Source organism: Galeopterus variegatus, unplaced genomic scaffold (genome assembly GCF_000696425.1).
Source record: "Galeopterus variegatus unplaced genomic scaffold, G_variegatus-3.0.2 Scaffold634, whole genome shotgun sequence".
In the NCBI taxonomy this organism is placed as follows: Eukaryota; Metazoa; Chordata; class Mammalia; order Dermoptera; family Cynocephalidae; genus Galeopterus; species Galeopterus variegatus.
Window position 1 is genome coordinate 158,586 of NW_007726745.1, and position 25,294 is coordinate 183,879.

At 39.8% G+C, this 25,294-nt stretch overlaps 1 protein-coding gene across 2 annotated transcripts in view; it reads right to left on the bottom strand.

Annotated features, from left to right (window-relative positions):
- PDE7B (phosphodiesterase 7B) overlaps positions 1 to 25,294 on the bottom strand; it is a 205,728-nt gene that overhangs the window by 116,632 nt on the left and 63,802 nt on the right. Inside the window, exon 1 of one of the 2 annotated variants that reach the window (XM_008570840.1) lies at positions 18,769 to 19,219. The exons of the other annotated variant lie outside the window; for it this stretch is intronic. Coding sequence (XP_008569062.1) covers positions 18,769 to 19,006 — 238 coding nt within the window. The 5' untranslated portion in view covers positions 19,007 to 19,219. Of the gene's footprint in view, positions 1 to 18,768; positions 19,220 to 25,294 lie in introns of those variants that run through there. 2 annotated transcript variants of the gene reach the window in all.

A 25,294-nucleotide genomic window follows, 5' to 3' on the forward strand; every position in this document is an offset into this window, starting at 1 on the left:
GCATTGTGCAAAGTCTTCTCATTTAATCTTTTACTAGCTACGTCATCTGGGACAAGTCACTGATGCAATCTGAGCCTTAGTTCTCCATTTGTTAAGTGGAGTAATAATTCTGTATCTACTTCACTTGGTTGTTAGGAGAGTTAAAGGAGATAATACAAATATAAAAGGTCCTTGGACACTGTAAATTGCTATCTCATGGAATTCATTATAATAAACCTGTGGTTTACATTAGCACAATTTAAATTTTTTTTTGCAATTTGCACATTTTTCTCTGATTTATGGCATTTTTTATTCTGCTAATAAAATGGTTTTAGGTTCCTATTTGCATGCTTCTTCTGTAACGCCAATATCTATAATAATTTGGCTATTTATTTACAAATATGCATTTTAATATATTATTTTCTCAAAGTGGGCAGCAAAGAAGAGAGGGCAGAGGAGACAGCTGCAGAAGAAAATACAGGAGAGGGAAAATGACATTTGTCAAATGGAAGCAAAAAGAATCACTCTCTTTCCCATCAAGGTCAGGGACAGGGTGAAGGTCTGGGATTATGTCCCAGATTTAGAAATAATCCCTCTTGAAGAAAAAAAGCTCTGCAAAATCATGATTAGCTCAGGAAAAAGGAGGGATAAATAAGAATCATTTTTATCAAATAGATTTAAAATCATTATCCATTTTGATTCTAATGTATGTGTTTTCTGATTTTTCAGACTAATATTTTACATCAGAATATGTGGGCTTGAATTGTTACTTCACATTTTGTGCTTGATTCCTCAGTTCCAAATTGGATCATAAATTCTCAAAGGGAGAGGCTGTAATTTGTATTTCTTCCTATCCGTGTTCAAGCTCGGCAGAGTTAAGGCGGATCAGGAATGATCAACTTATGGCAAACACTTTCTGTAAAGTGGTGTTCAGCGTTACTACTTTCATGATCATTATTGTCTTACTTAAGATGGAGAATTATTAGTCTTTTACTTATGGAAGTGGTTCATTTATTTCAACTATGAGGAAGTGAGAGCTAAAATTTTGAATGTTAAATAGTCATAAAAACTGAATGGCATGATTTTGGGGAGATTAATCAAGTGGACTTTAGGATAGTATTCAAGCAGCTGCTATGTTCTTGGAGTTTGCATAATTAAAGTTAGAAATTTATGCCTAGTGTCTAGGCTTTTCCTGCTCAAATGCAGCAAAAACTCCCCCAGCCCCCACCCCTTGCCCAAAAGTTTGTCATTTTGAGCTTAAATCAAATGTGGGCTCTGTTTCAAGTGACTGTGCCTTCCTGGCAGGGTTTGACCATGGCTCAGGTCTCCATGGCCCCCTGTTTGGCTGGCTCTAGTGCAGAGAGAAGGAAAGTTTACATCTGCATAGCAAGTAGGAAGGTGCCTTTTGATTCTACATCAGGGATTTGATTAATTCTGTATAACTGCATTGAGGACCTGTTGAGCAATTGGAGCCAGGGATGGAGTCCGTGTGCATTCTTCTCCCTTCTCTCTTCCTCAGAAATGCATCACTTTTAGCCCCTACCCTGTAAAGTCGCTGTTAGAACACCCCCGGTCTAAAGCACAGGTCAACGTGACATGTCAACACTGTTCATGCTGAACCAATGTTCAGAGTGGCTCATTCATAATTCAGGCATCAAAAAAGGGGATTATGTGTATTTAGGTTGCTCACTTTCCAATCCTACTTCTGATATTTCCATAGCAGAACCTAAAAAATTTACTTTCCATTAAACTATTCTTTATATAAATCATTTTTTTCCTTTCAAATCCTCAATGGAATTCCTTTTGGTCTAGTAGTCATTTAAAGTAAGTGCACATGGCATAGTATTTTCGCCCTGAATTTTGTAAAATACCACCTATTAAAATCCTCCTTCCTCTTCCCCCTCCTGTCTTCTTTCCCATAGCCACATGTTTTAGAGCATAGGAAAATACCAGTCAACACTTGTGTTGATGAGAGGTGAGGCATGTTAGCCTCCTGAATCCACCACTGCTTAAAACACTGGAATATCATAAACCAGGGCTGCTAATGATATACCCCAAACTGGAATAAAATTTACTAGTCCTATTCCCCTAGAAGCAATTAACCAGATATTCTTTTTCTTAATTCCCTTTGATTATTGTTCCTACCTTGTTGCTGAATTCCCAGGAAGTAGACCTTGGAGGCAGAATAGAGACATAGTCTTTGTCCAGCGACATGCTGGTAGTTTTGAATATTTTCAGGCTTCTTTGGACATTCCCGGGTGAGTAGATGTTATATGTTTTCAGGCTGTCCTTTGTTTCTAATTAAAAATCATCCAAACTCTGAAATCTCATGAGGAATTCTAATGGTTTTTCTTAAACATAATTAGAAGACATTGACCCCTGCCATTTTCATTAGGGAATATGTTATTGTGTTACCTCCTTACAAAACCCCTGGTTTCTGAGACGCTTCTTTCCTTATGGTGCTGTGGAAAGGTCTGCTACCTGTCAGGAGCGTCAATCTTGATTCCTAAAAGGCTGTGGCTGGAATTCTAATAGTCGTATGTTATGAATTGGTTTTTTGCATTAATAAGTCTTAAGCAGATATTGTCCCAACAAAATGTGATCTAGAGACTAGATTCCAATAAAAACCACGTGTTGATCAAATAGGTTTTTGATTTAAGTGGCCGTTCATACCATGAATAACTGAGACGTCAAAAACAAGAACACACGCCTCTCATTTTTTTTTTTTTTTGTCTTTTGTCTTTTTCCGTGTCCGGCAACGGAACGCAACCCTCAGTGTTGCCCCTGTACCGGACCGGGGACCGGTTACGAGATCGCAACCCTCGGTGCTGCTCCTGCGCCTCGCTCAGCCAGTGAGCGGGAACCGGTCTGTATGTGGGATCCGAACCTTCGGGCGGGAGCGCCGCCGCGCTTCCCAAGCGGCGCACTATCCAGTGCGCCACCGGGCCGGCCCACGCCTCTCATATTTTAATTGTTTTAACTAAGTATTTAATTGACAGTCAAATACTGGCAAATTTAACATGTTTTGAGAAAATTAGCCTTGCATATAATTTGACCCAAGCAAATCTTAAACCGTGTATCTCCACCCTAAATCATTCAGAACATTTTGTAGTTGTACTAGGGTACTTCAAAAGTTCATGGAAAAATAAAATAGAAAGATAATATGAATCTTTCCATGAACTTTTTGAGGTCCTCCTATATAGAGGTAATAGGCTTTCATTGTTCACTTTGATGTATAATGGGTAAAAGTTTGATTAAAAATCAGAAGTAAAGAGTACTTTCAAGATTTACCACTGGGAATTGCAAAAGTAGTGAAGCCAAAGTTCTGTTCTATGACTTCTTACAAGTGAGAGGAATGAACCTTGGGTGAGAGAATGTAAATTGAATAAGTTCTTACTGTTATTCAAGGATAAGCTAAAAAGGCAACTTAATATTTCTGGATAATTATTAGAAATAAGAATAGTGTGGGATAACAATCATTAACACTTGTAGAGTGCTTGCTGTGTACCAGCAGTTTGCTGGGTTCTCTAGGTGGATCGTCTGACTTGACTCTCACAGCAGTGCCAAGATGCAGCTCCTTTTGTTATTTCCATCTCACAGATGAGAAAATCGAGGTCCACAAAGTTTAGTAAGGATGCAAGGTAGTTTGGCTTCAGAGCCCATCTTTTAACCATAATAATGAATTAAAGAGAAGTATCTCCCATGATAGAGTCAAAGGTGGGGAGTCGGGAAGTAGGAGGCTCTTAATTTTTCATAAGATTAAGGAAAAAAAGAGAAGAGTATAAACTGGAACCACAAATCAGACAAAAATGGAGTATATTTCTAAAGGATTTCAGAACTGAAGGCTTCCTGAAAAGTGCAGCTCCTTAATTCCTCTAACTTTTCAGCTTTGCAGAACAATTGCAAACAAGCAGGACCACGGAAAGAACTCAACAACATCCAAGGCGGCCTGAGAAGCCTTTAAAATACATGAACCTGATTTGAAGTCATCTTATAGTAGCAGTGTCTAGCACATCTCTGTCTGCATGCATCTTGGCTGGTGCTTAATTCAAGCTTGGTTTCCAATGAAAGGGCAAGTTTATTCAGCTTGGATAGTGTGGGAAAGACTGATGATGTAAACGTATAGCAAGTGTTTATAGTTAAGGGCTCACCTTGAACTTGGTGAGCTGTCAGGAATAGGAGCAGCTCAGCTCTAAGAAGTTAAGAGACACAATATATAATAAGTCTTTCTAATGCTGTCCGGACTGCTCTTCTGCCTGCCATTCATTCCCTCACCCTCTGTGCCTCTTTGGCATTATCTGGCTCTGGCCTTTCCTTTTCCTTTCTAAACTCCATTGTTCTTTTTGTAAAGCAGGTGTTACTCTGCCCAATTATACCACCTCACATGTTTTAGTCTTTGACTCTTTTTACTCACCTTGCAAGATCGCTGTCCAGTACATTATACTGAGACAAAGCAAGAGCCTTGTTTCCTTTTCACCATTAACCTAGTTCTTTTAAATCCCACCCCCCACCCATGCCACACTGGTAACCCTCCTCTGTAAGTTTATTTGGAAGTGGTCTCAGAAATTGCTCAATACTCTTAACACCCCACTGCTCATCACCTCTATACCGAATAGGAATAAATCCACTTGTTTTAACACTTACTATGCTTCCTTAAGTGTAATATTTATCTTTTAATCTAAATACATTCCTTCTGATTTTTCTGAATCCTTAGGAAATATTAAAAGGGTTTCACTGAGCAGAATGTTAGGCAAAGTGTGGGAAATGGATTCAAATAAACTGAAAAAATACATTCAGATATTTACTCTGACCTTTTGATACAACTTGTACTGTTTAGTGTCTACATCTACGTGTGCTCATACACCGAGTGAACACCAATGAAGTAAGGAACTTAGTGCTCATACTCAAGACAAAGAGTATCAGGTAAAAAGCCAGGGAAAGACTCAAGACTGATCTATGAGTTAATTAGAACACCTTACCAATGTAAATAGAATTAGAGCCAAACGTCTGGCACAAAGGCAAATATAAAAACATTTCTGTCATCTAAGAGGAAGCATTTGCTTCCTAATTTTTTGCTTTACATTTTAAAGATTGTAATGGCAGGTACACTCATTGTGGGATTAGCAGGACTGTGTGAGTTCCACATGCCAGGAGCCATACTCAAATTTTTATGCACTCACGAGAGCTGACCTCTCCGTGGGGACTCGCAAGTCTTCCCTCACGAGTGACACTCTTCCCTTCTCACTCCCTGCAGCTTTGCACATGATCTTGATCCCTTATGCCAGACCACCCCAAAGTCACAGCTGGGCCCCCCTCCCCTTGGGATCCCCATTGAATGACCTCTGTGGAACCATCTTTCACTGGGAGGCTCTGGAAAACCCTCCCCAGGGGGCACACCTCTACCAATCTGCTTAAACTCCTTGGTAGGGCATCCTTCATTACCATAATAGACAGACCTCCTCAAAAATCGCTCCACATACCCAAGCTGGGAAAAAACATGTTTCTTCCCAGCACATCTTCCTGGAGATAATGAATGTTGTAATTATTTGTCTCGCCTTTGCCCTGTCTGCTGGGAAGTTCAGATCTCAGTTTTGCTTAGTTAAACTTTGCATAACTGTTCTCCTGCCCTCCTACTTTATATGTGACTCTTGTCTCTCACCCTGACAGAATGGTTTTATGTCTTTGTGTATTTTTGCTTTATCGTAAGCTTCTTATAAGCTTACAAATCTTTCTGGAAACAGGTAGATGTTGTACAAATAAGTTCTTATCCTCAACTTCTTTTATTTTAAATTTACATGTAATGTAGTATCTATTTAAATCTTGATTTAAACTCTTACCTATTCCTCTGAGCCATCTATACACGTCCCTTTGCTTCTTGTATAATGGTCGAGTTCCATAGTTCTGGTTCTGAAGCTGGGAAAACTTCTCAGTGGGGAGTGTATCCCCCCATATCATTTATATCTAACCAACCCATAAATCTTTTGTGCTGGTGGGCAGTGGAGCTGGTGGTCACCAAGGAAAGGTGAAAATAATGGAGTTACTAAATTCTTTGTCTCTGGTAATATATATTTTCACATACTATCAAAGACATTCCATAGCCATGGATTAGTTTCCGAGACTGGAAAAGTTAAACTTTAGGAAGCAAACTCCTCTTGAGATGAACCAGATGTCATTTTCCAATGTGTTACTAACAGTCAGCTTCGTCCAGGGTTTATAATGCACCAAGGAAGCCGGATTGGCTATAGGACCAATTTGGAAGCTCTGTGTAATGTCTTTGAACACCTTAATGTTGACACTAAACCCATAATGCACAATTTCAGGATGTCCTTCTTAGGGGGAAGAGAGGAGGCTAACAACAATGCGATAGTTCAGAAGGGCTGGAGATGGACTTTGGGTATTTGGATTGGCACCCTGGGCTCGCGGATGCTTGTGACTGCTTATCTGACTTATCTAAACTGCTGACGTCAAAAGAATTAGGCCAGAAATCTTATGATTACAGCTTTTCTTGTGATCTTTTCTGGTATTTCCTGTTTCCTGTGAGGCCAAATATACTTCGAGAGAGGGTTATTTTATGGCATTTCACTGTTTCTGCCTCGGCTAGAGCCAGAGATATGGGGAGCATGAAGTAAAACTAATTAAGAGCAACATTAGAAACTTCTGCCCACTTTCACCCCCTCACTCGCTGACATTTCTTTTCAAGCATCAAAAAAGAGTTTCTGCACTGGGTCAGAGTAGGATCTTATTTTTAATGGAACAAGGTCTATCGTTCATTAAAAAGAAGGAGCCACTTCTATTGTATTTGTAACTATTACCTTATTTGGGTGGTAACGAGCAGGCAGGCCTAGAAGGCATAAAGCAGCCAGGAAAGCTTCCGAGGAGAGAAAGTTTCAGAGGAGAAAGAAGGAAAAAAGGCTGCTAAGGGCTACACTGTTCCTTCGGGGCCACGGACACCTTATAGAAGCAGGAAAGAAAAACAAAAGGTTGGGGATGGACTTGTCCAGTTTATAAAATCTTGCCTAAATGTTGCTAAATCTTCAACTTGCTCTCTGAGTCCAGACCCTGGAACATGCTTCAGCACTATGTCTTGTTTGCAAAGAGAACCTGAGGAATTGAGAGGCTAATCCTCAGTGGCGTATGGGCAAAAATACTACAGACCTAAGCTTCAGTAGCCACCCACACTGGCCTGCCTGGCCCACCCTCCTGGAATGCTCCCTCCAGGCAACAATGCAGAAAGAAGCAGAACTAGCAGCAGGATCACGGTAACATTTCAGTCATGATGGTGAAGCAACCAGCAGTTACCACCTCTGTCTATTTATCCTACATGTAATTTCCTTTAACCTCTGACATCCTTTTCTAACTGTCCTTTTAGTATATTGTAGGTAATCTAGAAGGCAAAGTTCTCACACAGAGGGCTTGGGACTTGCCCAGACAATTTATAAGTTTGAAAATAAGAAAAATGTGTGTATACATGTACACGTATAATTCTTGCTCATGTAAAGATGGACACCACACATTTCTATAATGTGATCACAGAGACAGGAAATGCTTGGGGATGAAAAGGACAGAAACTAAGATTTAGAGAAATTATCATGTAGAGAAGACTTTTTGGAGTTGAGAGGTTAAGGGTTTGACCACAATGCAGCATGGCTGAGTCAACAGCATGGCTGGATATCAAGGGACCACAAGATGACCCTTTTGCAGTCAGTAACCAGCTCTATAACCCCTAGTTTGTTGTGTAACCTCTGTGGGGTCTCAGTTTCCTCATTTAAAAAAAAAAGCAGTGGTTTAACTAGATGATCTTGAAGAGCCATTTCCATTATAAAATGCAACTTAAACTACTCTCTTCTTTTTCACTTAAATATTTTCAGGACATGAGTTAAGATTTCTTGTCCCTACGCAATCTGGTCCCACTAATGTGTTTCTCTGTGTTTCCTACTGTTCTTCATTCCAAACACTGTACTAACTTGACTAATCTCCATTCTCTGTCATTTCTTGTGCTTTTCTGCCTTTGTATCTATGCTCATGTCAATTCCTTCACCAAGAAGGTAATTTTTTCACATCTTGTTGAGATCTTAGCCATCTTAAAGACATGACTGTAATGATCAGTCTGGGTCACCCTAGAAAGGGCCAGTTAATGCCCAGTCTTCGTGGGCATTAACGTTTGGTTTGTTTCTGAGTATGTGGTTTTATCTAACTCACTACATGATAAGCTACATAAAAAATTGTGTTTCTCTGTACATTTTTTAATCTATCCTGTGGCACCTAGCCTAGGATAAATTGTTTGCTTAAAAAAACATGGCAACCTAAAGATGGGAAGAAACATGACTTGGCAAAGTAGGAGAGAGAAACTGTTCTGAGACTATGAGGATAAGTTGTGTCTTGAATTTGGGGAAGAGATGAGCATGACAGAAGTGGCAGGTCTGGATAGAAGAACATCAGGAATAGGGTGAACATTCAAAATAGGGTGATATCAAGTTTAAAGGACTCCAGCTTGATGATTTGTATATTATTTCTTGTGGTTCTGTGTAAAATACTACAGCTTTTGGGAAATTTGGTTTGTAAGTTGAAAGGGAAACATTCATCATCTCCAAATTCTTAACATCTACCCAGTATTGTCAATGAATGCCAAATGTATGGTTATAAATTCATTAGTATCTTCACCCCAGGTCCACAACTTTACCAACCACTGTTGCTAGAGTGATCTTTCTAAAATATAACATTTCTCATGTTACTTCCTACTAAAATTATCACTCCTTAGAAAGGCAGATGAGGCCCTTGGTAACCTGGACCATAGCCTATCTATCTTGCCAGTCTTAATTCTAGCCCTCCCCGGATATATTCCACACCCCACGAGTTGGCATTCCCCAGCATTTCTTGCTTTTCGTCCTACTGTTTCTTTCTCGTGCAATGTCTTCCATCTCATCTCTATTTGGAGAAATGTAACTTACCTTGAATGGAACCTCAAAAAATCACCTCCTCTCTGACAACTCCTTTACCACTCATCATACAGACAGAATTAATCACTCTCTTATGTGTTGACAGTTGGCACAGACTTTGTGTATGTGCCTCTGCTATATCCTATATCTTATCTTTCTATCTGTCTGTCTATCCATCCATCCATCTACCTCAATGTTCTTGTTTCATGAATTTTTATTTTTTAAGGAACCAGGACAGTGGCAGGCACATGATAGCCACTAAATAAAATTAGTTTAATAAACACTCTTGGTCTTTCCTCTACGTTGCCGTGGAGTATTATTTTTACTGTGTCATAAAATATATGCCATTCTGCCTTGAAATCAGTGAGTTGTTTATATATTTGTCTCTTCTAATAGGCTGTAATGTCCCTTCCTTCCCCCTTCTTCCCAGGCTTATAGTACAATGCTATGTAGACACTCAAAAGATCATTATTTAATTGAATTGCTTTGGAAAGTAAACCTATACGTTTGAATTTTTTATTTCCCTTTATAAATATCTTGAATAAATAATCAGCAAATATAGATCTCAATTTCTTCTAAGTTGGGAATAAATTGCTATTCAGTCGACACTTATGTAGTATAAGAAACTAAATATTGGAATGTAACATTAAAACACCATTTCCTATTCTGTGACCTTGTATGGTGTTTCTAATTATTTTTGGAGGATTTGAGACATTTTCAAAATTTTTTTCAAAACAAGATTTGTTTTAGTCCAATTTTGTCTATTCACATTCTACAGTGCATTTATCACCAAATCAAACAATAGGGAATTTAGGATGAAGGAGGGAAGAAAGAATTTGCTTTACAGTTTATAAACCTGGTGAATTCACAATTTCTTGATTTTATATACCAATTTAATGGACAGGGAAATCTTTTCTTTTGCTCTACTCTAGAATTAAGGACTGATCCAGAAAAGCAGTGTGGAACTCAACTAGTATTCAAAGGAGATAATGAGGGCAAAAAGACAGGTGTCCCCACACCTCCAGTGAGTTACAGAGAGAAGGGCAGGGAAGGAGGCAGCGGTTTCTCGATAGCAGGCACCTTGGAAGAGGCAATAATGATTGCTGTTACCATGCTAGAGGCACATAATGATGCCTGTTGCCATGCCTGCAGCCTTACTATGCTCACCCTTACTGCTCCCAGCACCTCCTGTCCCATTTTCTCCCTCGGGGCCAGGAGCCAGAGAAAGGAGAAGGGCTCTCGGAAATTTCCAAGAACACACTGAAGTGATGAAAATGTATCAGACCTGATCAGAGTACAATGCACTGTATGATTGTGACCACAATTCCAATTAGTGGCAGATATAAAAACTCAGCTATCAGAGTGGAAACTGACCAGAAAGATGTGATTTGTACAAGTCCTGTTTCATGCATTACAGCCATTCAGTTGAACTTTCCAGTGTCAAAATCCTGAGATGGCTGCTGAAATGCATGTGTATATTTTAAGAGAGAGAAAGAGACAGAAGGAGTACAGAAGGCAGAGCAATTGGGTTCAGTGCATGCATGGGAGTGTAACTAAAATAAATCATATGGAATATGCACTATCGAAGTGTAGGGCCCAGCACACAGTAGTTTGACCGATGCATAATGGAGATAATGTTTTTTGGTATATATCCATGTGCTTTTTTCTTTTGTACTCTCATGTGTATTCTTCCCTTATACCCCACTGGGGATTATTATTCTTGTGTAGCAAGAATGAAAAGAGAAAGAGGGAGCTAATATTCATCATGTGACCTTCATAGTAACAGGATTATTCAGTTTATTTGTTTTGTGTATGAGTTTGCAGCAGAACAATAATCTTAAAAATTGGTCTTTGTGGAAAGATAAAGGAATTCTTATCATTCTTTTATTATAACCCTGTAGTATATCGAGAGGTTGGCCTGTGGATATGGTTCTGCATTGAGGCTTTCTTCTCCTGGGAAGAAAGAGTATCTGGCACAGGGTAAAGTCATGCTAAAGAGGGAGAGATGGGCTGGCCGATTGGCTCACTCGGTTACAGGAACATGCTTCTCCCTCTGAGGTTGGCACATTGCAGGTGTGTGCATGGTAGAAACATTCAGATAGACACGTGGGAGCCCAAGGTGCACATTCACGCAGATGGCACCAGGGAGAGGAGCAAGGGGAGGCAAAATTTTTATACAAAAGAAGTAACAGAGAAGAGACTGACCACCATGTTGTTAATTAGCAAGTTTAAATATTCTTATCTCCTGTTAATGTGGGCTGAAGAAGAAGGTTTGAATGGTTGGAGAAGGGAAACAGAAATTTGATATTCTGTCACAAATGTTTTAAACAGTAACTGTTTCCTCCTCATTTCTGTGTGTGTTTTTGATTACACTTCTCACACATGAATCCAGTTTGTCTATGGTGACCTCACCTCGCTTCCTTCCCTTGGGCGCTCTGTGCCCGGCTTCTCCACCTGCCCCGTCCTCTTCTTTCCCAATCATTTTCTTCAGCAAATTCTATCTACTTCTTTGGATGAGTTACTGTCACAGATGCTCTAAATGTATATGACTTTGGGTTTTCTGAAGTGCTTATCACTTATGTGTATAGATTTATATAAGATATTTGGGTACTATCCAAAAAGATTTGGAAAAGGAAGCAAGAAAGAGAATCGTGTGCTTTGGCTTTAATTCCAGAGGTTGAGGAATATTTGAGGATTCAATTGGAAAAATTCTAATTATTGCATTATATGTGTCTTGTTACCCTTGGTTATTTAATTTTCCTTGCCAATACCTTGACTAATGATTTACATTTATTCCCATTATATCTCTCACCTTGAGTTTATTTTACCATTTTCTGGCTCTTGTATCTTTCATTTTCTACTGCTAAGTTGATGCAACTGCTACTCAATCTTTCTTGAAATCTGTTCTTCTTTTCTCTCTAGGGATTTTGTTTTTGTGCAATAAGCTTGGCCTCTTGGACTCAAGGCCACCCACAACTAAACCCTGCTTTGTCATTGTCAGCCATGCCTTCCAAGTGCACACAAGGCCGACTGTTAAATTTCATCTTGTCCCTATTTCTAAGGACTGTTGTCTGCAGGCTCTAGGACTCCCTTCAGCACTTGTGTGAGAGTTGATGATGTAACAAAATGCTTGGGACAGGGTCTTGGTTTATAATCTATAAAATATATGCCATATGGATTTTTTACATAAGAAGAAGTGCTTTGAAGGAACGGTCTCTGATAATTTCATATTTTGAGTACAATTAAGACAAGTACAAAGATATAAAACTTATCTCTTAGCATTTTACAGATTGAAGGAAATTCCAAAGAGAAACTTATGGAATGGGATGGCAGAGAGGGATAAATGGAAAAAGGAAGAATAAAGGTCACACTGTGTATATATCTAGACCATGGCACTGTATGAAATCACAAGTACTGTGAGTTTGCTTACCATTTTTGATATGGTGAGATGTACCTACTCTGTATTATGAAGTGTACTGATAATTAACGAGTGAAAAAAAAAATCAGACAGTAGAAAAGAAAACACACTTTCAGTTGCTTCTATGAGTCAAAAAACAATCATTTGGAACTTTTGGTCTTTTTATAATAAAGCTGCTCTGCTTTCCTTTTAAGAATTAGTCCAATGCACAAGTCAATGTTTTGCTGTCCAGTTAAACCAGCCTTGTCTAAAATTTTTTTAAAAAAAGAAAAAAGAAAAGAAAAAAGAAACTGTTCCTAGGCAAAGAGCAGAGGACGTGGGAATAACATCCTCCACTCAGCTCCATCCCCTCAAAATCTCGTTTAAAGGCCGGGTAAACACACACCTTCTGCACCCTATTTTTGAAATTATGTTGAGGAGTATACAGGCTGTTATCTGTAAAAGAAGCAGCTTTTAAAACATTAGTTCATGTAAAGTGTTCCAAGATACATGAACAGAGTAATTTAAAAAATGTATAAATGCATGCATCATTTATACACATTTGCTCCAAATTTTGCAATTATCAGTTAATTCCAACTTCTCCATATGAAGAGAAAATTGTCTCATATCAGCTTTGCACTTATTTCATACCTTTTTAGTAGTTCTGAAACTCACTCTTGTGTATGCTTTTATTGTAAAAGCTGTAATGATTAACTCTGATTTTCTGCTAGAATATGTTTAAAATAATTCTATTAAAAGTAAGAACTAGAATTCATGTTTCTTGAGTAATCTGTCTCTAGGAAAAAAACCGTTCATTCATGCATTTAATGGTGACTTGTAAGTTATTTTATTCCTTCTGATAATTTTCTTTTTTTTCACATATCAGAATGTATTGAGTGGCTGACATGTAAAAGACATTAGGGAAAACACAAAGAAAAGAGAATGTTCTCCAGACTCTCAAAGAGCTGGAAATTAAGAGGGGAGGAAGAAAATGTACAGTGATTTATCTGTGAAATTAATACAAAGAAAGTTTTGTGAGACTTCAGTAGAGGAAGACATACTTTTCTTCAGTAATCTCAGGAAGGCTTCTTGAAGGGACTGGCATGAGAACGGGATCTTCAGGAATGGGAGAAATTGGGGACTTGGAGGGAAGTCATTTTAAGCATTGGGAACAATGAGCAGAAAGCAAGAAGGAAGCTGTGCGATGCTCATCTTGTCTGGGTGGACCATAAACACTCAGAGAGCAATAATGACAAATGAGACTGGAAAAGCGAGCCAGTGACAGAGAGTGGAGAGCTTTGAACACAGGATGAAAGAAATTGGATTTTCTCTGCAGACAATGAAGAATTATTGAAGGACTTTGAAGAGGGGCAAGACATGTTCTGAATTTTCTTTTAACGTTGTTGATCTAAATCACAGAGTAGAAAACAGAGGGATAGAGTACTGCAGTTGGAGTCTGTTGCAAAATCATAGACAAAGGGGGCCGGCCCGGTGGCGCACTGCTACAGTGCGCCGCTTGGGAAGCGCGGCGGCGCTCCCGCGGAGGGTTCGGATCCCACATACAGACCGGCCGCTCACTGGCTGAGCGAGGTGCGGGAGCAACACCGAGGGTTGCGATCCCGTTGCCGGTCACGACAAAAGACAAAAAAAAAAAATCATAGACAAAGCAACATGAAGTTTGACCAATGGCCATAGAGCTGAGGAGGGAAGGCGTGTGAGAAAAGTTGTTGAGAAAATAACACCAACACCAATAGTTAGGATAGTTAACATTTCCTGAGGATGTAGTAGGGCTTAGGCTCTTTTCCAGGCCCTTTTTGTCTGTTTGTTTGTTATCATATCATTTAATCCTCACTACAACCTTATGTGAAGATGCTATTATTCATTTTCTTTTGACAGGAGAGGAAACTAAGGCACAGAGAGGCGAAGTAACTTCCCCAGGGTGCCACAGTTCAGTAATGTAGATGTAGGATTTAAACATTTTAAATCTCAACACTGCAACTATCCTCGAGCACTCTTAGTCTCTTATGAACTTGGAACGGTTAAATAATTGGAATTGTAAAGAACAGTTTTGAACCTGGGTTTCTGTCATTCATGAAAAAAGTGTCAGGAGAAGGAACAGGTTTAGTTAAAGGTGAGATGACGTGTTTCAGTTTTGACTCAATTTTGCATTCACCTTTAAAGAACGGGTTAAATTGTCAATGATTATTATCCTGCGTAGCTGCAGATTGGATGCAGGCTAATGTTTAAATGCAGTAGTTTTAGAAAAATGTTATGAATTAACGGTAGGATATCTGCTGTTGATACTAACAGCAAATTCCTCAAAGCAATTTGTCCTCCTTTAAATGAAACCATTAGTACGGATGAGTATTCGAAAGTGTGTTTGAGTTATTACAAGTGTTTTTGAACTTCACCAGACAATACTTTGAGTTGACAGAAAGATTTAAATTAACAAGTGCTTGTTTTCACACTGAAGTTATAGACAGAAATCTGATTCATATATTTATAATTGTTCTTCTCTAAATAAGCCTTTGATTCATCTCTGAGTCCCTGATTCCAAGCACAGTCCTTGGTATATACTAAGCATCCAATAAATGCTCCTTGAATTATAATGATTGAAGAGTTCAGTCTTCAACATATTTAACTTATATCATGCTTGGTACTTGAGACATTTAAAAATAGTACTTTAAATGTCAATTTTAATTATAGAGTCCTGGAATTAGAGAATTCTTTTGGAAATTTTCTTGTCTGGAGTTGTTTGATATTCAGGATTGAGTATAAAGCACATTTCTGATATTTGTGTTCTCCTGGAAAGACAGGACAAGTTACAATTACTATGGGGAAAATAAGGTGTTTTTTTTTTTTTTTTTGAGGGAGTTGTGTGCTTTTATATTTTCCCGGAACCAAGGGCTATTGAAATGAGAACAAGCACAATAAATAAGTAAAATATAATGTAAAATTCAGACCAGAGACACCAAAATCAAAGGTAAGTCCCACAGCTGCAGAGTTTGCAGTTATTTGGTTGAATTCCAAAATCAAATTATTTATTCAACTAAGAATAAGTCTTGCTTGAGGATGTCTAGTCTTAAATAGGTTGCTGACTAGAATCATAATTAGAATCATATTTGTACTCACAGCACTTGAGAAACCACCTATTTATTTCCCATTCTTCTGCTCCCCCCCGTTCCCCACGTTGGCGCATACTCTCACCGCCTGCTATAAGCTTTATTGATAATACTATTGATAATACATGGGGATCATTTCCCAGACCTTCCTAGTACTTGAAGGTTGGATCTAAAGCTAATACCCACCACAAAATAAGTAGGAAAATGGAAAAGAGGCACCATCCTTTGATTGTTTGGCATGGTAATATTTTTCTGGTGTGACCCAGGTTTCTATTACATTGTGAGTTCTCATGTTTGCCCCATTTACATATAATCAATAAAGCCATGTCTTGGTTTAAATTTAAATTTAAATTACCAAGCACGTATCCTGATCATGTGAGTTTTGAGGACCAGAGTTGGGCAATTGAGGTCCTGTCTGGTTCTGACACAGTTTCAATGTGTGACCCTGGACAAGTTGTTTCATCTCTTTGAACTATTGGCTTCATTTCTAAAATACAGGGGTTAACTAGGTAATTAGACCATTCTTTGTTTGCTTCAGAAAGGGAAAAAGATGTGAGTATCAATACATTTCATCTTTGGGGGCACTTCTGGATGCACGTACCCACCGTGTAAAGGTCATGAGCTCCTGTCCCTTCTGTGTCCTGCATTCCCTCCTGCGCCACCCAGCAGCCTCCACTCTGAAGGTGGCAGAAGGCGCTCACATACATGGCTTCTCTCAGCACCCTTCCCTCTCATCAGGGCACTATTCTCTCTCTTCCATTACTCACAATTCAGTGTATTTCCTCTTAAAATCTCTCACGAATACTCATTAATGTAGTCTTCCCATAAATTCTTTCTCTCTCTCTTTTTTACCTCAGCAAAATCTCAGAACATTTTTCTATTTCACTCATTTTTCTATTTCACTTTTTCAAACGTCCAGTCTTGTCTGAGAAGCTTGAGTCAAAGCCATGATGCCCTTCAGTAAGGAAAAGAAAAGCTGCAACTTCTAAGGTGAAACTGAACATGTTAAGAACCAGTGACACTCATCTCTCAAGTCCTCCAAAGTGACTTCTGGTTCTATTCAGAATTTCAGCAATTTCATGGTTTTTAAAAATTTAAACCTATTCATCTGTTGTCATAAGGAGTCAAAATATACACAGAAGATTATAATATTTAATCTTCCTGTTTTTAGTTACTAACATGCCAAAAATATTGTGTGCTACAAATGTAATACTTAAGTCCCTACAGGTAAATATAAAAAAGAGAGGGAAATAAATAATGGTTGGGGAAGATGGGGGGTGGCTGGAGAGCAGGAAAGTCATCACAAAGCAAGGGATGCTTGAACTTGACTGTGTAGTTTGAATAGAACATTTTCAGTTGGCTGAGCCGAGAAAGATATCCCAAGCCTAAGACAAGGCTTGGGGGTTCAGAGATAGGGGCCGCACCATGTGGCTCTGAGGCAAGGGTACTATTTAAGAGAGAGAGAGATCACCATGTGTCTTCGTGTTTTGTTTTGTTTTGAGGAGCTTTCTATCATAAACCCCTAAACAGGAACAGAAAACAGCTTAAACCATCACCTCCGCTACATGCATGGGGCTGAAGGCAGGGACGAGCGGGAGGCGGGAGCCACGTGCTCTGGGCAGGTGCTAAAACCGAGGCCTGCCTCCTGGCAGGCAGGGCGGTGGGGACAGCAGACTGGGAACCCAAGTGGCTGCTGAGACAATTTCCACTGAAACTGAGGCAGTGGTTGAGAGGCATAGTAAACTTAACAAGCCCTACTTCATAACATCTATAAAAATGTACCTTTTGAGTCATAAAGTGTTACAGGAGTTATAACGCTTTCTCTTCATGGTGTTGCCTTTGCAGGAATTAGATACCCACTAACATATACTATAAATGACAGAATACACCTATCCCTGCAAGCATGCTAACATCTGTTGAGTTAGGTAGTTTTATCAAAGGGTGCCATTTGAAATAGGAATATTAATCATTTAATTTAATGAAACAAACCCAAAGTGGCAACTGTCGAAGTGTCATGGTTAGACTTTCTGCCCAGGTGGACTTTTCCATTTTTCTTGCCCTACCGCCATGAAATGTGGGATGGCTTTAGCATTACTTCAGTTCTTCTGACCAAGACCCATTTCCCAGGGCATCTTTCCTCCAATTGCCACGTAAACCTCAGTCTTGCTGCTTTCCATCTTTTTTCTACGTACTCAAGCACTCATTGTTCACTAGAGACCAACACTGTTTTGTTCCTTCCTTTTAAATCTTTTTGCCAGAACATTACTTTTTAATAATATTCTTTATAGATTATTCAGTAATTTAACTCAAAAAAGTTTCTGGCATAAATTATTAAAATCGAACTAGGTGAATGGTTTTGCTGTATCTTTTCCGTCTACCCCGCGTCTCACTGCCAATGGCATGTCAGGATTCCACTGCGTGGGGCCGGCCAGGACTTCAAATGCATAAACACACATTCATACTCTTTATTCTAAAGTGAATCTGCCACTTTCCAAATATCTACCAATGTATTTCCCAGAGGAAGCGAGCACCCTGCAGTCAGTTTCGGCATTCTTAGCCTTCGGAGCCCCTTGGGATCCGTCTCAAGGGTCCTAGGCATCACGGTGGTGTTTGTGCCCCCTGTTAGAAACACGGCAAAGTTTCCCACAACTGTCCCAAACACAGCACATTCTTATGACACGACAAAGTCCCTATGAATCATCATTTCCACATTTGTGAGTGAGTTCATTTTTTCCCGTATCAATGGGGATGTTTGTATTATTGTCATTTGTCAAAGGAGAAACTGAGGCAAGAAAGTTTACCAACTTTCCTTAGACATAAAAAGCTTGCAGTCCAAGCTCAGTTCAGGGAACATGATACAGCCTGTAATCCCATAGTTAGAAATTGGAAAATATATTTTACTTTATATAAAGAATTACAAAAATCAACCTCAGGAGAATATTCTCTTGGAGACACATCTAACTTATTGACAAGAAATGTTAGCAAAAGGATGGACACTAAACAGCATCCAGTTCCACACTCCTTTCTTTTGGGACTGAAACTCTGGAAATTTGACTTCTCTGAGTCCACAGAGCAAGCTTGTGGCAAGCTGAGCCCAGAACTTCTGGGTTCTTGATCTACATTCTAATGCTCCTCCTACTATATCATTCTTAATTTTAAGATGCATTTTTAAAATAGAGGAAATATTTGTAATGTGTCCACAGCCCTGGACCCTATGCTGCACACAGTTTGTCTTCCTTCCCTTTCCCATTTTTACAGCTTGGGCTCTTCCAGCAAGGCATTGAAAGTAATCAGACTTAGCCTGGGCACCTTCTACACCCCACAGTCAATTTACCTGGAAAGCTGTGGAGAGCATCTTCATTTTCCAGAATGCCTCTCTGTTTGGTCGCCTGCAGCTCACTTTTGGATTTCCAAACCAGCTTTACCATCCTGATCATCTCCGGCAGGTCCCAGGGCAGCGGCCCCTGCTGGCACCCCGGCCGGCTGCCCAGGGAGGAGGGCAGCGCACCGTCTGGGGCTGTCCACCTCCTGCCTAGCTCTGCCGAGTGGAAATACCGCTCCAGCACAGGCATTCTGCCCTGCTCCCCAGAAGACGTGGTGGAGCTGCTGCTGCTGCTGCTGCTGCTGCTGCCGCTGCTGCTACCAGAAGGGAAACTCTTCCCGGGTGAGGAAAGGCGAACCCCTGTAAAATCTTCTCCAGCTTCAGAAAGACAAGCCTCCTCCAGCCTGGCACAGCCTCCCTGTCTCTCCGGTCCCTCCACAAACACTGATGACCAGAGCGATTCACTTCCCAAGGTTTCTCACTGGTGAGAAACTGTTACTGTGCTCCTTCCTTAGAGATAGAAAGCATGTTTTCCTCCTCTCTCAGGCACTGAGTTCACAGCACTTAATTAATCCCAGGCTACAGCTGGAACGACAGCAGGGGAAAAAGAAACAACAGCCATGGAGGTTTTAGCATTTGATTTTCCTCTTCTTCCTTCCGATTTATTTGTTTTCAGTTCTCTTTTGGTCTTGTCAAAGTTTGTCAAATGGCTTAGCTATCAAGGATGTCAGGCAAAGAAGTGGGGCTCTCCCATTGCCAGACTCTCAGAGAGGTCCCTCAGAGACCAGTTATCTGGAGATGTCAGGTGAGGAGTCACCCCTGTGGTGCAGGAAGCCTAGAAGCTTCCCAGACTCCTGTCCTGCGAGCCCCAAGGAACTCTCGGAAAAACAGGGAAGCCGAGCACCCGCAGAACCATTGGCAGCTGCTTGGCTCTGGAAGGCCTGGGGGTGGGAGTTGCCTGTCTACTGTGACCTGCACTGGGATGGGGTTGTGCTGATCCTCAGTACCACAGTGCAAATACTCTCGCTCCTCTGCTACACCCCTCCCCATTTGTTGTCCTTTGGTTCTCAGCAAACTTAACAGGGTTTTGGACTATTAGTCAAGTCCCTTTTGTAACCTCAGCTGCCCTTCAGCTGGAAGGGAAATAACATTGAATCACATTTCTCAGCTAACTCCGAAAGAAGTGAAGTAGGGAAGCATCGAGATCCTCATGCATGTGTGCAGTGGGCTTGTGTCTGGACTCACGGCTCAGGATTATTAAAAACCCATTTTCGAAGTTAAGTAGTACTTTTAAAGGATGTACACAGGGGGCATAAATGGCACTGAAAAGACAGTAAAGTGCTGAGGATTCACTTTCTGGAGAGAGAGCACTTAATATCTGGGCCATTAACTACTGTGTCCCCCACCTGGGAGTGGTGAATTGAGGACAACCACGGGCCATGCCTCTTGTTTCCTGAGGCTCAGAGATGGAGGTGCTGGAAGTCAGAACCAACGCAGCAGAAGGGGATGCCCCCTGCAGCTTGTGAAAGGCCCTGGACATAAAGGAAAATGGGGTGGTATTGTATTTAGCACTTTTGTCAGCAAATTGGGTTTGTAGGAACAATTTGAACTTGAACATTCATGTGGATAGACCCTGCTTTCTCGGAGGACATTGTAACAATCCCATCTTCCTCTCCTCTTCCCATCTTTTCACTGCAAAGTGCTTTATTTTGCTTGGCATTTTATTTTGTTGATGTACAATCTGTTTCTCTTGTTCTGCATTCCTTTCGGGGCTGGTTTATCACACAATCATTTGCTGTTTCAAGGTCCCAGGGCAGCAGCCCCTGCTGGCACCCCGGCCGGCTGCCCAGGGAGGAGGGCAGCGCACCGTCTGGGGCTGTCCACCTCCTGCCTAACTCTGCCAAGTGGAAATACCGCTCCGGCACAGGCATTCTGCCCTGCTCCCCAGAAGACGTGGTGGAGCTTCTCTTTAGGGAAGAGAAGAGGAGACTTGGGGGAGAAGAGAAAGACTGTTGTACAGTGTGGTTTATTTTCATTGCTCCCACCTCAGTTTTAAAAAGTTGAAACCAGCAAAGGCTAACGTAATTTGCTGTTGTTCTTATGGTTCCTCTAAACCTATGGTTAATAAATTTAGTTTTTCCACATTGAACTAAGTGACTTTTCTTTTTTTCTGGATGGAAAAGGATACCTTCTAACCTATTCTCTTTCCTAACATGTGAAGAAGTGTCAGTAGCCTTTGAGGGTAGAAAACAACAATGAAGACATTGAAGACACTACTTTTTGTGAATTTTGTTATTAAAACATTGGTCAAACAGCTCTTCCTATATTCATACAACCCAATTAGCGGATAATCAGTGATCCATTTTGTCAGAAAGCCATGCCTTTCTGTTATTTCCCTCTTTGTGAAACGATGAAAGGACTCAGACATCAGTCTGACACTTCCATCACTTTTGACAGCCCTTCCAGACCTTACTTAGCCTTCCATCAGAATGGGGGTATTAAGCCTCTCTAGAATTGAGATGATTTTATTTAATAAGCACATGTAGGCTATTGTACTCAATTGCCATATTTCCTGAATAACGTCTTAAACTCACTCCTCAGTCACAAACTTCCTTGACATAACAACTGAAGAGTTTCCTAAGTGTTTGACTATTTTTGTTTTTGTTCGGTTATTTTGCAATAGTACTTAACATCAGGATATCCTGACCCTTGGAACAAAGGGGTTAAGAACAAAGAAAACAAATATATGATATAATATATCACATACACTAATGTATTAAAAACACAACTCTTCATTGCACATTTCTTCAAAAATGGTATTTTAAAAAATCCAAGGATATGTATTTCCACTGTATTCTCTGTACTGTTTTACATATTGCCTTGAAAAAATATCTTGGAGCACTTAATGAAATGTTGGATCATTGAATATGAATAATTCCTAGTGGAAATAATTTAGGGCCAAGCAAATGCTATTTCCAATTTTCATTCCCAAGGAGAAACCTACTTCATTTGAAGGTTTGAAAACTGAAAATGGTTGCACAATTAAATTTTTTTCCCCCAATAAGGGATTATCTTCATCCCAGAGCAGAAGTGCAAAAATACCACAAGAAAGGTTGTTCTCATGGTATTTCTGGCTCACGTAGAAACAGGAAGTACAGGAAATCTTGCGAGAAAGCTTGGCTCAGGAGATTTTTGGCTGAATTGCAGGCTCAAGAGATTGGGACAAACTGATGAGATACTAGCACTTATTGCACTAAAATCTCTCCACCACACTACTTCTCTGAAAGGTGGCTTTGTTACATTTTGTAGCTGGCATCTCATAGGCTGTGATCTCTTTTGTCTTTCAGATGGTGACTTTACTAGAATATGTCTGTAAACCTATGATTTTTTCCTTACTCAGTGAATGTCATTCACCTTGAGACAGTATCTGCAGCCAGAAGTTTGGATCACTGGAGATGGGGAAGACAGCAGGGATGTTCTGTGCTCAGAGGAGTCATGGAGCAAAATCTCATCTATGTGACTTATAAGGGTTCTTACAAATGTTGATATCTGTAGTTAATGTGCTACAGACAGAACATTTTAAGACAGACTTTCAAAATAACAAAGTTCTTTTTTCAGGTATTGTGAGTCAATCTAACATTCATTAAGAGGAAAATAAAGTAGTTCTCTTCCTGTGTGAAAGAAACATAATGCGAACTAACGAAGTCAAAACAGCTTGTTCCAATGGACACCTAATTCTATCAAAGAGACTTTGCTGAGTGGTTGCAGCTATAAAAGAAAGAATTGATAGCCCCAGTACTAAAGTATATAGCCAGGAAAATAGTGTCAAAGGCATAGTTGATTTAGAATCTGTATTATTTCGAAGGATTTTTTTAGTGTTGTGAGTTTGGTAGACTACAGGCGCTCTAGCCTCTAAACAGATAAGCCCTTGTTATAAATGGTTTCAAAAATAAAATATTAACAATGTTAAATATTTCCATTCATTCCAGAGAATGTACCTTTTTCAAAAAATGAAAACTTTAGAAACATATTCATGGCCATTTTCTTTTATTTTGAGTCTACCAATAGATTCTCACAAAACTTCATCGTAATCAAAGTCTTCTTACTCATGTATTTTGGACCTTACACACTTATTGACCCTCATCTCTCTTCTATCTTCTAGAAGCAATGTCAAATTATTAACAGAGTGTATTTATTTTGTCTTCAACTTTCCTCTCCATTATCAGTTCAGTTCGAATATAGATGTGTAAACACACACACACACACACACACACACACACACACACACCTGTGACCATCCTGGTTTCACAAATGCAATTCAAATGAAATTCAAAATGGGCAGAGATGGAAAAACAGGTCTTTCAACTTTGTTTAATGTAGTCCAAGTAGAAGAAGCTCAAACAATTTACAGTGTCCTTCAGGAGAAATAGAAATGTAATAACTTTGGCCTTAGCTAATCTCAAGGAATAATGCCAGGACTTGGTCTGCAGACCGACCATACAAGGCAGTGCATACTTCCATTGCCACATGGAAAGGGGGAAAGCGGGTGGGGTGAGGAATGACGAGGTGGGGGGAAGGAGAAGGGGTTGAGCTGACAGATTCATAGTTTGATTTCACAACAGGTATCTGAACTGTACCCAATCATTCTCATACTCACTCTGCAAATATGTATTAACAGCAGTAGGGAGAACCTCTAAGCCAGACCCTGGGTCCTTTGCAGGTACTGGGGACCTGAACAGCCTCCCCCACCTGGATTCTGGTTTTCAGTGAGAATTACCTCTTCTTTCATTATTTTTGTTTGTATGCTTAAAGAGCGAAACCAGGATTCCAGCTGGTCTCAGATCTCTATCCTGGCTCTTAGATATCTTAACTAATACTGAATTGACTGCATCTGGGAATTTTCCAACAACAAATGAGTCCAATAACACAGGGGTTGAGAACAAAATGGCAGGAAGGCTTGATTTTCTCCACTTTGTCTTCTCTGCTGATGAATACAGCCTCCTCTTCTCTTCCATGACTGCTTCAGTGTGTGACCCTGGCACACTCTGACTGTCACCTTTCTAGGATTTCAGAACTCATTTCTGATTGTGAAAGATCATAAGTGGTGGTAGGGTACACTTTACATAATTTCGTGTTTGACTGTGTCGACTTCTTAAAAATCAACTACAACAATGAAATCTCTAAAGTAATCCTCCAACACTACATATCTCAGGGTTATAAAACTGAGTTTTGATCTGTGCTCACCGCTAAGCTTTGCCTCAAACTTAGTGCCTTATCTGTAAGTGGGTATGATAAGCAATTAGCACCTTATCCTTCCCTCAACTGGAATCTTGTAAGAATTAACTAAGATTTAAATGTGAGTTATTTTAAAACCATAACATGCTTTAAAAATTTGATATTGTTACTTTTAAGCTATAAGAAATCATAATTGACCATTTACCTAAACTTGAATTTTGGTTATACTTTCCTGGGATCTGTTAGAAAGCTGAAAAAATCAAACCCTTCCACCCCTGAAGTAGGTCCCACTTTGGAAATTGGTGTTCCCCATGAAAATGCAGGAATAGATGAAATCAAAGACAGGGATGTTGAATGGAGTGTATTGGGGAGAGGCCCATGGGGAAAGATAGTAAGGGATTTTACGGCGGAGAGGCAGGGTAACATAGGCAAAATCATTGAAATGTGAATGAGAGCAGATAGATAGAGGACAAAGTGTGTGTTAATACAAGTGGCTCAATAGGACGCATACTCTTTGTAAGTGCATTCTTGAGGTATAACAGGCCATGAATCATGTCTAGGGTTTAAGCCTGCAGGATCTTTTCCATGGGTTATTTAGTATTCTAGTTAATACTGTGTAGGTCCTCATGATGTGGAATTTTGTTTCCAGTCCACAATGACTGTTGGGCATGTTTGATGTTCATGAGTTGTGCAGCTTTGTGTCATATGCTCTGGGAGTGAACATGTATCTTCAAGCCTCCTGCTGGCCTTATTTCCCTAGACAAACTTATGTAGACCTCACAGTTTTTGCTTAGGGTCCTTATTCTTCAATCATTTTTATAATTTTGATTGCTCCTTGATGATTTCTATTTAATTTATACATGTTTGAAAAAGAAGTATAGTGTACAAAACCAAATAATACAATTCTCAAAAAGTGGCCTAAACGAAGCCTGAAATATATTTTTACTTTCTTTTTTTTTTTTTTTTTTTTAGTACATGTGAGACACCTGAATTTTAAAAGCTTTCAAGACTCAAGTCAGGCTGAGAAGCCCTCAAGAAGACTGGAGGGGAGATTATCCAGACATCCTGAAAGAACTGCTGGAAAATACCCAAGTGAGCTTTTTTTTGCCTCTTAATAGAATAAAAGTAAACCAGATCACTAACAAGATATAGGAAGATTATCAATATAAACAACATAACGAAAGGAAAGTGAGAAAATGGTTAAGGAATAGAGCCTTCTAACAGGACCCATTTTTGCCCTTGACTTTCATTTATGTTCACGTTTATGGAGTTCAAAGTCGATCTGGAAGAAGGAAATTTCAAC